We start from the raw sequence: 15,339 nt of genomic DNA on the forward strand, positions 1-15,339 counted from the left end.
TTAACAGACTTGTACATGTTTTGCAGAATAAGAAGAAAGACACAATTCCTCCAGTGGATATGAATGACTGCTTAGAAGGAGAGGGGAGGGGAGGGGATTCTACAACAGTAAGGTGGGGAAAGCAATATACTAAACATAAACACTCCTCTTGAAAATTCTCAATGTTTATTAGCATATTTAGAGTACTGTCCAGTCCTGTGGTTTAAAACAAAATGAAACACACTGTTTAACTATGTACAGCTTAATACTTTAGTCAGTCATCTTGACCAGAAAATATTTTTTCTACAAATCTCATATCCCAATTACCTAATGTTCCATAAAACACAATTTAGGAAATATTAATTTTATCTGATTTCTTTTGCTAGGTGAAGAACCTAAACCTCAGAAAAGGTAAGTGATTACAGAAGGTCACATAGTAAGTGGCAAAGCCAAAACTGGAGCTTCTACTTTTAACTCACACTCCAATGACACATTGGGCCCCATCAAAGTTTCAAAAAACTACAATAAGTGTTTGTACCTAGAAAAATAACAAGAAATTCTTAATCCAGTCTAATACCTTGTATATAATTTTTTCTGCTTCATTTAATATACATGGAGTCCAGTGTTCATTTGCAGTCTAAAAGAAAATAAATAACAGTGAAACAAAGTATATATATCATAATACAGTACTCTAATAAACTGTAACAAAATTACTTAGATTTTTAAAAAAGACATCTAGCTAATTATGGCTACTGGAAGCTGTTTCCCGACATATCTATATGACAAAATCAAAGGAACAGTGAAAATAGAATTGAGGTTATAATTTAACTGAGTTTATTCATCCAGAAAATAACTACTGAGCCACTATGTGTCTGTGTGGAAGGAACTGGGCATGAATTAAAAAAAAAAAAAAAGAAAAGAAAGAGCTAGCCTATAAAATAGTGAAGAAGGTCCACATCCTTTTTAAAAATCAAGTAAATAATTATTGCAAAGAAAACCACAAGAATATGGAAATCACAGCATGACCATGGTTCTAGAAAGCCAGCATGATCAACAATACCAAATACTGCCATGAGATAAACTAAAATTAATTTATTGAGCAGCCAGGTCATTACTAATGAACTTGTCAAGAAAAATTTCAGAGGAGTAGCAGAGTCAGAGTACAGTGGGAAAGGAGTCAGCAGGAGATGGGGAAACAAAGATAGTCAAGGTAGATGGGGCCTAGGAGTGAGAGAAGGTTCAGGAGGGCCTTCTTAATTTTGCTATAAAAGACAGACCTGAATGTGTTTAAATGCTTACAGAAGGAATGGGAGAAGGGAAAAGCGGAAGGGGGAGGGTTTGAAGATTTAGGAAAGAGAAGAAAACTAACAGAAAGGAAGAAAGAAGGGAGGAAAGGAGGCAGAGAAAAAGGGAGGGAAAAAGGCTCCCAAGGACATGGGAAGGATGAGATTCAGATCAGAGGTGGAAAGATTACCTTAGGTCTAAGAGACTCTAACTGTAAAATGGGAAAAAGGAATGGTGTGGATAAAGAAAGAGGTAAGTTTAGGGTTATTGTTATTACAGTCATTGTAATAGTTGAAGCAGGAAATAGCCGAGCCACACATGTGTCAAATGCTTTACATTAACTATCTCAGTTAATCATTACAAAATTCTAAAATAGAGGTCCTATTTTGTCAGTGAATGAATGAGGGTTAGACAGAAGATCACCATGCTAACTAGTACAATAATATGATATTGGTGCTATAATAAAATATAATGGGGAACATAAAAGAGTGATAAATTCTAAGAGGAAAATACAAGGGAATGAGAAAGAGTAATATCTAACATAAGAACTAAAACCTGAATAGGATCACCAAGGAGACAAAGGGAAAAAAGTAATACAGGCAAAGAACACAGTATGAAGAGTCTGAGAAAAGATATAGAGAATCAAACAACAATACACACTAAGGAAACTACACATCATTCTTATGTGTTAGTATACCTTTTTATTAGTCAATGAGAGGTACGTGACTATTTTATAATTTTTTGTCAGCTAGAAGCTCAACATAAAATATTATGTTCATTTATGCCTAATATTGCCAGTCTGGTTTTTCTGGAGCATTATCTCTAGTCTCTGTTATTTTATTATTTCTTTTTTTATCAAAAGCTACTTAAGGGGCACCTGCCCCTTAAGGCAGGCAGTTGATTAAGCATCTGCCTTCGGCTCAGGTCATGATCGCAGGGTCCTGGGATCAAGCCCCACACCAGGGCACCTGCTCAGGAGGGAGCCTGCTTCTGCTTCTCCCTCTGCCTGCCACTCCCCCTCCTTGTGCTCGCTCTCTCTCTCTCTCTCTCTGTCAAATAAATAGATAAAATCTTTAAAAAAATTTAAAAGCTACTTAAAATTAGTTTTGGAAAGAAACAGAGGATAAACAATATAACAAATCCTAGCTTCTCTGACTCCCTTGATTTTGTTTCTCCAGATTTTTTCTTTTTTTCAATGTTTCTGCTTTGGTCTTCAATTTCTCTACTTCTTCCCTATGAAAATATAATTCTGAAGGCCTCTATGAAACCATTTCCTTTTTCCCTTTCTCTAGAATTCCAGTCTCTTTCAGCTTTCTTCCTCTTCTTTCCCTACCAAGGCCCTCTCCATATAACTATCATAGGACAAACATATACCCAGCATGATTTACTGTTCCCTATCTTTAACTTTAAAACATTTTTCCTACCACTTAGTTACCCATAGAAAATAAGAGGGAAAAATGTCCAACCTGAATGTACATACTATCTATCCTTAAAGATCTTTAGGAGAAAAACCAAACTGCATTATAAAATATATGACCAAAATAAACTGTATCTCAATATAATACACACACAAACACACATACATGTACACATTTATAAGCTATTTGGAAATTCTATCTGCCTATACAAAGAATGAGAACATGATTTACCTTTCTATTTCCCCACACGTTTAGGATATAGTTTTTAATTATTTAAAACTGCTTGATAATGGTATATTGGTATTTGTTAAGGTCAAAGACAAATCAAAATAATTAGAGAATGTAATAACAGCATCACTATAAATTCTGAACTTCTACAAAAACTAAAAATATTACATATAAAAATAAAATAGCTATTTATATCAATAGTTGATTTTAGGCAATTCATCCTGTGACTTGGGAATATTTTACAGGTTCCACAAAAATTGTAAATAAATAAGGTCAACATTACCAACAGACTAAGTTCTCCCAGTGTGACTCCAAATGAAAGAGGCTGCTGTGGATCAGTAACCTATCAAAAAAGAAAAGTGACATTAAAATACACTGATGGTGAGAGGGAAACCATGTTCCACTCTGTAAATGGGCAACATAGAGAAATTAGTTTACAAGTAAGTCACACAACCCAAATGGATCTGTGAGAAAAAAAGAAAAGGCAATAACATGGCTAGGAATATCCACATTTTGTAGGCAGGACACTAATATGACACTTTCCCAACAGAACTCTTTCCTAATGAAGTGAACACTTTTCTCAGTAACTAGATTCTTACCCAAATAAAGAAGAGACAGGTTCTTTATGTGTATCATTAAAGATATTCTTCAAAGACAACACAAGATGTCACAGATAATAATACTGCCATTAAATTACTTTTCAAATATTAACGATTTTCACACTTAGAAATATGAACTGTCTTTAAGTCTCTAAGATCATTAGCTTTTCAAAAATGCTTTGACAGGAATGTCCAAGATTCTTAACATTTAATTTCCTCAGTCTCTTAACCTATGAAACTTTTGTTCTATTCCTAATCCTCAATTTATAAGTTATATTGATACTCCCTGCTTACACTTTACCACAATGTGTACAATATCATTGTCTTAGACATCATAAGGATGCCCAAAAGTCATATAGAGTTTTTTAGCTATGATAGAAACCAGGTAAACTCAAGAGAAGAAAAAAACATCATGTTCTAAATCAACCAACAAGGACTCCAGACCATAGTCACATAGAATCTTCTAAAATGCAGGGAAAATGCAAGCTCTGAAATAACTGAAAGGCACAAATAGCATTGTGAGCTCAGTTTTTAATATCTTCCTTTATTCTCACACTCATCTTTTTATACCTACACACAACTAGTTCAAAATAACTTGCACCTATTTCAGAAGGAACTTTACCAACTCCTCACTTGCTATGACACTACCCACAAACTACACCTATCACCCAATGAGCATCTTTATGATAAATTATTATACTTTCCCTATTCCCTACATCCTAAACTCTATTTTTCATTATCCTATATACAATAATTAAGATAATCACATTGAAAGATACAAGAAAGATCCCTCTGCACTTTTAATTCTTTTTCTTTTAGATTTTAATATATTTTGTCACTGATGCCAACTTAAACATAATTGATATACCTATCCCACTCCTGTGCCTCTCTATATTTTGTATTAAAGAGAGAAATGATGTACCTAATTGTACTTGCTCAGTAAAAAAGCTTAATTTAAATTCAAACTGAAGTTCTCATTCATCAATAAATCATTAGTTTTAAGAATAATTTTTACTTCCATGATGTGTTGATTTATTTTCCTAAGTTTAGGAAAGGGCATTGATGAGTTGTTTATTTACAAAATTTAGTTTAATGGCTACATAAAACTAAAAGGTAAAATCAATTTATGGTAATAGTATATCTTGAAAAACTACAAATGTATCTTACTTAAATTTAAGTTCTATAAGTAACTTATCAGAAAAAGAAAATTCTAAAAATGTCAGCACTGCTTTGATTAAACCCCAAATTTAGAAGAGATGGAATAATATTTCCATCATCTTAGGTAAATGAAAAAATTCAAGGTTATTTTATATATTTTTCAAATTTTAAAACAAATCAATGTATATTTAGTTTAAAATTAATCAGCAGTGGGGCAGCCCATGTGGCTCAGCAGTTTAGCACCGCCTTCAGCCCAGGGCCTGATCCTGGTAGACCCAGGATCGAGTCCCACATCAGGCTCCAGCATGGAGCCTGCTTCTCCCTCTGCCTGTGTCTCTGCCCCCCGCCCCCTCTCTCTCTCTGTGTCTCCCATGAATAAATAAATAAAATCTTTAAGAAAAAAATAAATTAATCAGCAGTTTTTAATCAGCTAATGTTAAACTCTGGTTATAAGTGAAATTGGTTTCTAAACACACTTTTGCACATGTATGTGAGTAGGTGTGCATGCATGTTCAATCCCATTTGAAAGAATATAAAGAGGATGGGACTTTGGATGGACAACTTCATAGTAGACTAATGACTTGAGGTTTAGTCCCCTCTCTACAAACTACCATTATATATTGACCATTTCCATCACCACTTGGAATTAATTTTTTTGTTGATATAAATCTTTAAAGTTATAATAGTGTAAATCTTAATGCATTAAAATTCAAAATAAATAATAGAGGACAACAGGGAAATCTGTCATACTACCTTTAGAAAGGAGCATATGGTGGTTTTTTATTTATACACTTAAATGCCTAACTGAAAAAAAAGTGTAACATAGGAAAGAAGATACAGTAACATATTCAGCAGAAAAAATAACAAAAAACAAAAAACAAAAAACCAACAATCTTGGATTTAAAATCCAGTACAGGTCACCCTTATCTAGACAAATCAATAACTCTTATTATAAAATACACATTTAACTACTAACTTAAACTAAATTGAAATTACTTACATCATCTTCATATTTAATGTGAATGTCTGTGATTTTTACTTGTACATTTTTAATTACTTGGGTTGCCAACTTTTCCAAAAATGTATCCTTTTTGGCTTCTTTTGGTTTATCTATAAAAAGTAGAAAAACACAATGTCAAGAGTTGAAATTCTCACATATTTCATAATCAAATGATCAAAGGATATCTAAAGCACTACTCAATAGAAAGGACAGCCTATTCTGGTGTCCTTGTTTTATTTTAGATTTATTTTAGATTTTAATATGCACTTCCAACTTAAAACTTATTTTTGAAGTTACATGGTATCTAACATTCATTTTACCTCTGGAGACAGAAATCAAGTGGCGATGTGTATAAATAACACATGGCATAAAAACTACGTTTACCTACCTTTCGAACGATCAAGACTTTTAAAAGGTTTCTTAAAATGTTTTTTGTGCTTTTTACGTTTACGTCCTTCTCATTGGAAGCATTTTAGTGAGAAAAGGATAAAATTCAAGTTAGCAGACTAGAGGACAGAAAAGAAAACAAGAGAATTCTTCCTGACAGCAAATTTTGGTACAAATCACTTTATTCTAAACTGACCTATTTCAATACAAACAGAAATTCACAAACCTTTAGTCTAGAATGACCTCCAAATATCTAGCAAATAACTTGGCAAGTACAATCATATAAGAATTGAGCAAAATATCCATACACAAAGCCTTTTATAATACTTATAACTTTTCATGATACAAAGTTTAATTTTAACTTCAGTGTTATCAAAATATTGGAAATGTAATAATGACAGAATATAAAATTTTCAGGGAAAAGTTTTCATAAATATATGGAAGGGACAGAGGACCACAAATGAAATGAATGGGAAGGTAGGTTGCTGACAGATGACTTCCTCGGCATGATATACCTCAAAAGCAAAATCCTTTAATGACTTAAAGATACAAAGAACACCAAAAGGGCAAAAACTGTACACAGAACTGTCTTTGAAATTGGCTTACTAATTAATTCCTTTAAAACTTCATCTTTTATTTGGCACTGCCTCGCTTTCATGGCATTAACCAACACCCATCTTAACCAAGTTACAAATCTTTACATTCCACTTCCTGCTAGACATTATCTCCAGTCTGCACCCAAGGTGGTCTCTGTATGGTCTCCTCTGCCTCTAGTCTCCACTCTGCCTCCTAAACATCCTTCTACAGTGCCACCAGACTGATCGTTTCCAAAATACCATTCACAGCCTGTCAATCCCCTGCTCAAAACTCTTTCAAGGGCTCTCTGCAGCCTGGCAGATAAATGAGAAAGTGTCTGCAAGACACAAAGGTCCTTTCATGATCTAGCCCCTAACTCCCTGTGGTGGTGTTCTACCTCCGCTACTCATACTTGCACTGGATACGTCAGAAACTACTATTAATTTACTAAACAAGCCTAATTTTCTAGTGGCTAATGCTTCTCTCTCTATATATAGATCATTCTTTGAACCTCAGTTGCCCTCCCTGAAGTTCCTCACCAGGCAAAATCCTAAGAGGCTCCTAAATCTCAGGTCCACTAAGGCCTGTCTGCAGCCTTCTTCAACTATTTCAAGCAACATTAGGGCCAGCTACCTCCTCACTTTATAAAGACTTCCTACTAAGCAGTAATTATACCATGACAAATGTTTGCACAACTGTCTTGTCACCAGGCAGGACTCTTCATTAGGACAAGAATCATCTAGCATCTGTTCAAATGAATTAAAAAAAATCCACATCTGAACATTATGGTAAAATATATAAATCCAATTCATGCTATATACATATATATGTATATATTTATAGGATATATATGAAATTTAGCTTGAAATTTTAAAATTATTCTTTTATATTTTAAAGCATATTGTCCTGTCATTTTAAAAACTAAGAACCAAATACTGGATTTCAAGAATAAAACCCTGAGCTCCAAGAAGTTTAATAAATACATAAAGAATCTGGACTTTGCTATTGCCAATATTTCTTGCCATAATGATGGTTCTTGAGTCTTTTTCATTCACAAATTAAACATTTAGAGAAAGATGGATTTTTCAAAGAAATATCATTTGAAAAGAAACAAGAAAGCCAAAGTATCCCTGAAAACCATCCCACTGGTCTAGAATAGCTTTCAGAAATAGGCTCAGCTGCCTGGATTTAGATTCTATCACAACTTACTCTTCTTATAAGACCTTCTACTATCTTTCTGGCTTCACAACTGTTTTAGCCCCTTGTTCTATCTTTGATCTCAATGTTATATGTACTGTGTTTAAAACTCTCCAAATAATTTCAGAATCTAATCTGACTGCTATACAGTTCTTTAGTGAAAGTTTCTATTTAATCTGATGAATATTAAAAAATGATATTTTGTATCTAAATCAGTCCTCAAATATTTTGGTCTCCTGATACCTTTAACACACTTACTTGAGAACCCTAAAGAGTTTTTTATTTGTGTGGGTTACAATTATGGGTATTTACCATATTGGAAATCAAAACAGAAAATTTTAAAATATTTATTAATTCATATTTTTAAAAACATTATGTAAAAAAATAAAAAACATTACATGATAGCACTGATAATACATATTTATGAATATAATATTATCCAAACAAAAAGTTATAGTAAAAAGAGTAGCATTGTTTTACATTCTTACAAATCTCTTTAATGTCTGGGTTGACAAAAGAGAGCTAGATACACCTATCTCCTTCTGCCTTAGTTCTGTTGAAATAATGTTTAGATTGAAGCATTTGAAGAAAATCTGATCTAACTATAGATATGTAATAAAAAAGGGAGGAACATCCTCATGATCTTTTCATGTAATCATGAATATTATACCCCAACTCAACAAGTGGTAGTTTCTTGAAGATTAGTTGTATTTTGGAATCTGAAACTCTATCAATAAATTCTTCATCTGAATTAAAATCAATTGGTCTACCTTACACTTTAGATGGACCTTTGGCACATACCTGATCATCATGCATTGGTAATATGGAAATATTGCTTCATTCAATTATACAGACCTCAATGTTGAGTGATTTCATTAACATCAAAAATCACAATTGTTAGTATCATATCCTAATTGTTAGTATCATATCTTTTTAAAGGCCACCAATCATATCAGCAAAGTCTTTTAAGTACTGGGAAGCTGCCAAACTCCAGGTGGCAAACACAAGTTTTCCAAAATTCTAACTTTTGCTTAAAAGTTGTAAAATCTTATCATTGGCAACAAACATCATCAGTGTTTTTTCTTGAAGTTGTTTTGCTGAAGTAGTTTTGTATTGTTGGGTATGTATGAATTACCCAAATCTGAATAATAATAGTCTGTCAATCACTCTTCCATTTAAAATGGTTTTCCAGGAAAAAAGCAACTAGTTCAGCTGACAATTCAAACAATGCACTGGTATTTGTCCTTGAGACAATTATTCTACTTAAGGATACATATTTCCTGCTTTGTCACACAAAATATTAAAGACACATACTCAAGAGCTTAAGTTTATTAAAATTGAATTTTTCCTATTCCATCAAGAATATTCTTAAGTAAAATTGGTGCTCTTTTTCTTTTTTTTTTTTCATCTTATTTTTTACTGTGAGTACATGGTAGTGAAGAATACAATGGCTGCTATTAAAGTTTGGTGCTTGGACATGTTGAAAAAATTAAAATTAAAAAAATAAAATAATAAAATAAAATAAAAATAAAATGTAAAATATAAAAGAAAATATAAAGTTTGGTGCCACTGCCAATTCATGCATGCTAAGGCAGCCACAATTTTACACAATGATGCTTTTGCACCATCAGCACCAGTGTTAGCACAGTGAAAAATCATATATTATTTCAGTATTACTATGAAAAACAGTATTAACGTTTTGAGAAACGTGCCCTGGAATAATTTTTTTAAATGACATGAAATAAGGAAGGAATGTGCACTCAGAAAGTAAAAAATTAAAAGATCAGAGTATATATTATGTCCTAGCCAAATGAAGATATCATCAACAAATTAACTATTCTTGTTTCAGAATCACTAATATTCTAGGCCAAGTTTTTTATTCAGGTTAATGCAGTGTTCAGAGTAAACTCTGAATCAATTAGGTTTTCCTTCATAGTGACCACTCTGGTTTTGCAGAAGGGGGAGGGGAATTGTTTATTTTTACCACCAATGTTGCCCAATGATTTTTGTTATGACTTAAATGGGCCACTGCAATTCATCTGGATCTTGGAGGCAGATTACTCCTAGAAGGATCAGAAAACACCGCTCTGGCAGACTGCAGAAATCTGGTCCAATTATAACAAAATTAAACAGTGAGCCATGAGCATTTCTAGACTATATTCTGAATTAAATAAAATAACTGTAAGACAAATTAACATAGTTATACTTGCTAAAGGGACAGTTTTTATTAAAAGAGAAACACCTTTTGGGGTAATTTCACTCAGTGCTATGAAATTTGCCACGTAAATTCTTCTTCCATTTGTCAAATGAACCTAAATATTAATGAAGCTCCTAGCTACAGAGGTAATTCTAACATAATGCTTACTGTTTACATTTTGAGTACAGACCCCACTTGCCAATTAATCAAAACAAATTTTAAGTGTGACTAATATCATAAACCCCAGCAAAGTTACAGAAAATACAAATATATAAAATACTTTTATAAAATACTGGAATTATTATTTTAATGTACTTGTAGTATTTAATTCCCTATCATATAAAAAAGGCCTATTATAAATCCTCAAGCAGTGAGCCTTCTAATTTGCCTTCTGTGAAGCCTCAAAGTTTAATATGCTGTAGAAGACAACAGTCTCCATGTGCTTATAGAGCTCCTACAGAGAAAAAGCCAATCAGGAAAGCTATCAAGAATCCCAGAGGAACACCTCTTATCAAGGCTCTAAATAAAGTCTCACTCACTAAGAAAGGTTCCATATTATTGCTTTTTACAAGTGTGAAAGCCACTGCTATTGAGAGGAATTTCCTAATTGAGAAACTACTACACTACAGAACCAGTCAGAAAGGCAGTCAGTCTGGATTTCAAAGTTATCCATAGATCAAACTGTAAGCTTCACAAGAGGCAGTAGGTCATGTTTGATTCACCCCATGAACACTAAGCATCCAGCACAGTGTTTGCCCTAGAAGACACTAAATATTTAGTGAATGAACAAATGGCTACAGAAGGCTGGGAAATGGAAATGATGGCAAAGGTGAAAAACATGAATTACATTTCCATATTTTCTTTAAAAAAATGGTATATCAAATGGACTCCATTAAAAGCTCAAGAGTGGATAAGAATATAATCTTTTAATAACTAAATATAATGAACCATGCATACCCACCAGGCTTGATGTCCTTGTAAACAAAGCTTTCCAAGCCATATATGAATTCCCCTGAATGTGCGCCTGCATCCGCATGGCAGCAATAACCAGAACGCAAAGCATTTGAGAGACACCTTAATTTCACATGTAAAACATGTCTAAACTTAATTAAAAGAATCAGAAATCACGTAACAGACAAGTATAATGTGGTGACACCAAAACAATATATTTCTAAGGAAACAGTGAAACCACCTCCATTATTTCAACATACAAACTTTATTATTATAACACTATAACAAAATTTCCTAATAATTAAAATTATAACAATAATTTAAATTAAGCAAGGCAGACAAATATCTATTATGGCTAACAACTCATTGCATTATTGGAAATTTTCAAACAGCAAAAGCCTGCTATTTTGGTTCCCTTTTTGCCCACTGTATTGCCCATCTGCAGAATGAAATATTAACTTCAGAGTTACTTTTAGTCTGACCTGTTCCCTTTAGATATATTGTCTGAATCCTTTCTATCCATTCTTGTTAGTGATGGTGACATAGCATCATCCTCCATTTCCCTCCTCACATACGGCCCAGACACAACAGCAAGTTTAACCTTCCTAAACACAGCTTTGATGACATCAATCCCTGGATTTTTCAAGAAAGAAAAAGGAAAACTTCCTACGGATTCTCCCACTGGTCACAAATGAAAGTCCATTATAGCACAAAACTAAAAATACAGGATCTATATAGAGCCAGAGTATGTTCAAATTATAGCTCTATCATTTTCCAGCTGTGTGACTTGGACAAGTTATTTAACTTAGCTGTCTCAACTGTAAATTGGGAACAATGATAGCATTATATCATAGAATTATGACTATTAAATGAGTTAATACATATGAAGCATTTTGAAGAATGACAAACAGTAAACGCTCAATAAATGTTAGCTGCTATTCCATCAAACTCCCAAATTCTTACCTATTCCTCCTATTCTATACTTCCCTCTCTTTACTGTCCCCTCTACCAGAAGACCCTCTCTCCTTTTCTGCAAACTCATCTTTTAGACATAGCTGAAATATTTATCTTCATAGTGTCTGCCCTGATCTCTTTGGCTTAAGATAATATGTTCATTCTGAACTCCCCTACCACTCTTATCCTATACCTCTTTGATGTGACTCAACACTTTTTCCTATTTATGACTATGCATATTTCTTATTTTTTCAACTAAAATGTAAGGTTATTGACAGCAAGATTCACAGATTTTCTGATTTTTATGTTTCCAACAATGTGTTGAGCAGACTGGCATCAAACTTCTCAAAAGAACCTAGTAATATCATTTAGTAAATGATATTTTCAGAATTCTCATTTAAAACCGAGCATTCTATTCCCAGCCAAATAAAACAAGTTTATAAGTAAACAAAGACTTTCAGACTTGAAAGGATTTTAACAATTATATACAATGTATCCTTTCTTAAAAGCTACTAGATACATTTTAGCAAAGTAACAAACTAACAAAGAATGAAAGGCAAAGGACCCAGAAAAACAGTGAATTAAACACAAAAGACCAATTTCAGGAGGTCAACTGTGCAGCAGGCCTGAAAAACAATCATTATAAAGGGAAATGGGTCTGGGGTGGGGACCAATGGTGGGTATGGGCAATTAGAAAGTAATACTGATAGTCATGTAACAGATTTCAAGAAGTAAGTGAAAAGAATTAAAGGTAAATTTACAAAGAAAGCAAATAAAAAAGCATTTACAAATTCCAGAAAAATAAGCGTAAGAAAGGAAACATAATCATAGTACAATATTTGACCTACAGTGAACAATTACACTTCACAGTAGTGTAAATTTTGACTACTAATTGGCCAAAAATTATGATATAACCACATTAAGAGGACAGGGAGGGAAATTTAGAGTGAAAGGAGATGGTAAGAGAAGTAAAATCCTTAAGTATCATAAGAGGAAATCCCAGATAATACCTTACATTAATAGACTAGATAATGACAGAACATTAGTATTTCTAAAACTGTGGTTCCCTTTAAGGAATGGGTCTAAAGGGTAGAAAAGAGTGGAAGAGGGGACTGACATTTTTTATCAGAAGTCTTTATGGCAAAACTTTGATTTTAATGTGTGTGTATATATTACTTAGACAAAATTAACATTTTAAATACAAAATATATAGCATTTGGGAATCTTTGGCCTCACTAAGAATTTCATCTTTCCCTTTACTTTATAATAGCTTTCTCAGGAAAATAAAACTCACCACAATAAAATAAAAGGAGATAAATATCAAGAAGTTTATTTTTACAGTTGAGGAAATTGTTTAGGAATGAACTAACTGATATTTTCGTTTTATTTTTTTCCACATGATTGTGGGCAGCACTGTATTTTACCAAATGAAACAAATTAAGTAGAAATACTTTTTAAAAGCAGATTAGCTAGATGACTTTGTTCTCAATTATATTATCTGCTGCTCAGAGTTGAATCACTTTTTCTCCTTATCTCTCGGAGTCTCTATATCTATGCCATAGTGCTTTTGTGCTTTTAAAACCAAGAAATAAGTGAAAAAATTATAAGTCTCAAAAATAAAGTATGGTATTAAGTAAGAACTATTAATAATGGTGAAATGCAGAGCATCCAATGACTAGGGTCTTTTTATCATTTCTATGAATAATAACATTATGGTGATCCATATTCATAGAAGCTAGAAAAAAATTATATGCTGTCAAGATAATTAAATGTACTTATTGCAACTTAAAAAAATATTAACATATATTCCAATTATCCCATCTCTTTTTTTTTTTAAGATTTTATTTTTTAAGTAATCTCTAAACCCAACATGGGGCTTAAATACACAACCCCAAGATCAAAAGTCATATGTTCTACCAATTGAGGCAGCGAGGCACCAAGAATTCATCTTTTACCCCTATAAATATATCATCTCTTTTGCTCCTATAAACATATCAAATTATCCTTAACCTCTCTGCCAGGCCTAAACATATAAATTTCCTAAACATTAAGACCCAGAAGTCAAAATCTCATAGGTACTCAATACAATATGTATAGCAGGTTATCATTTACCAATTAAGCTGTCAACTACTACAAAAGGAGAGACTACATATGCTTTTTCTTACAGCCCACTGGAAACATGAAAATATTTTTTATATAATCACAATTATTTCCATCCAAAAATAAAAAAGAAAGGAATTTGGGGTTTGTTTCTGAAAGGAAAAGTATAACATAATCTTGTATATACATAATAAATTATATGAGTGTACAATTATGCTGTATTACATATAATACATATATTTTGATATTTTCTTATGTGTATCAATTTATCTAAATATATATCAATACGCCTACTGATGAATATGTATCATTAAATACAGTGTGTTAAAAAATATACTTAATCTGAACTGTATCAAGAAATTAATTAAATTCTAGTGCTCTCCAAGTCTTTCTCCTCAATTTATGTACTATTTCCACACATACTAATTAACCAAAACTGAGTAAAAGTAAATAATCACACTAAATTGTAATAAACAAAACCATTCTCATCTTGTTTTATTTGGCACACTAAGTAATAGAAATGAAGGATACTGTTTTCATAAAAATACAGACTTTCAAGCTTCAGAAAATAAGATGTGCTCAACTATGAAAAGAGAAAGAAAAAATACTAAGCTTTTCAAAATCTCTTCCATTAGGACAACCTTCTCTGTATTTTAAGTATTTTCATATTTTTTTGTAAAAGAATCCATCACTTTGCATAAGAAAAAGCAATTGGCAAAAAAAGAAAATGAAAGAAAAGAAAGAAGAAAGAAAGAAAAGAAAGAAGAAAGAAAGAAAAGAAAGAAAAGAAAAAAGAAAAGAAAAGAAAAGAAAAGAAAAGAAAAGAAAAGAAAAGAAAAGAAAAGAAAGCAAGCAAGCAATTGGCAGGCAGGTGCCTGGGTAACTAACTCAGTCAGTCAGAAGTCGGCCTTTGGCTCAGGTCATGATCCCAGGGTCCTAGGATCAAGCCCTGCATCTGGATCCCTGCTCCTAGGGCAGACTGCTTCTCCCTCTCCCTCTGTGTGCTCTCTCTCTCTCCCTCCCTCTCTCTCTCTCTCTCAAATAAATGAATAAATCTAAAAAAAAAAAAGGAAAAGAAAAACCACTCAGGGCAAAAAGAATTAGAATCACTGATAAAGAATTTTAATGAACAAGCTATTTTTTAAGACTTTATTTATTCATGAGAAACAGAGAGAGGTAGAGAGAGAGGCAGAGACACAGGCAGAAGGAGGAGAAGCAGGCTCCATGCAAGGAGCCCGATGAGGGACTTGATCCAGGGACTCTGGGATCATGCCTTGTGCCGAAGGCAGATGCTCAACCACTGAGCCACCC

At 32.8% G+C, this 15,339-nt stretch overlaps 1 protein-coding gene across 5 annotated transcripts in view; it reads right to left on the reverse strand.

Annotated features, from left to right (window-relative positions):
- VPS13C (vacuolar protein sorting 13 homolog C) overlaps nt 1-15,339 on the reverse strand; it is a 168,828-nt gene that overhangs the window by 132,486 nt on the left and 21,003 nt on the right. For 4 of the 5 annotated variants that reach the window (XR_012022719.1, XR_012022721.1, XM_072808963.1 and 1 more), the window contains exons 6-10: nt 10,985-11,047; nt 6,055-6,120; nt 5,667-5,776; nt 3,193-3,252; nt 557-616 (exon numbers count right to left, since the gene is read on the reverse strand). Coding sequence is in view for 3 of the 5 variants with exons in the window: in XM_072808963.1 (XP_072665064.1) it covers nt 557-616; nt 3,193-3,252; nt 5,667-5,776; nt 6,055-6,120; nt 10,985-11,047 (359 nt within the window). In the remaining 2 variants the exon portion in view is untranslated. The remainder of the gene's footprint in view (nt 1-556; nt 617-3,192; nt 3,253-5,666; nt 5,777-6,054; nt 6,121-10,984; nt 11,048-15,339) is intronic. The other variant, XM_072808964.1, reaches the window with a different exon arrangement.

Source organism: Canis lupus, chromosome 32, assembly GCF_048164855.1.
Source record: "Canis lupus baileyi chromosome 32, mCanLup2.hap1, whole genome shotgun sequence".
NCBI classification, from domain to species: domain Eukaryota; kingdom Metazoa; phylum Chordata; class Mammalia; order Carnivora; family Canidae; genus Canis; species Canis lupus.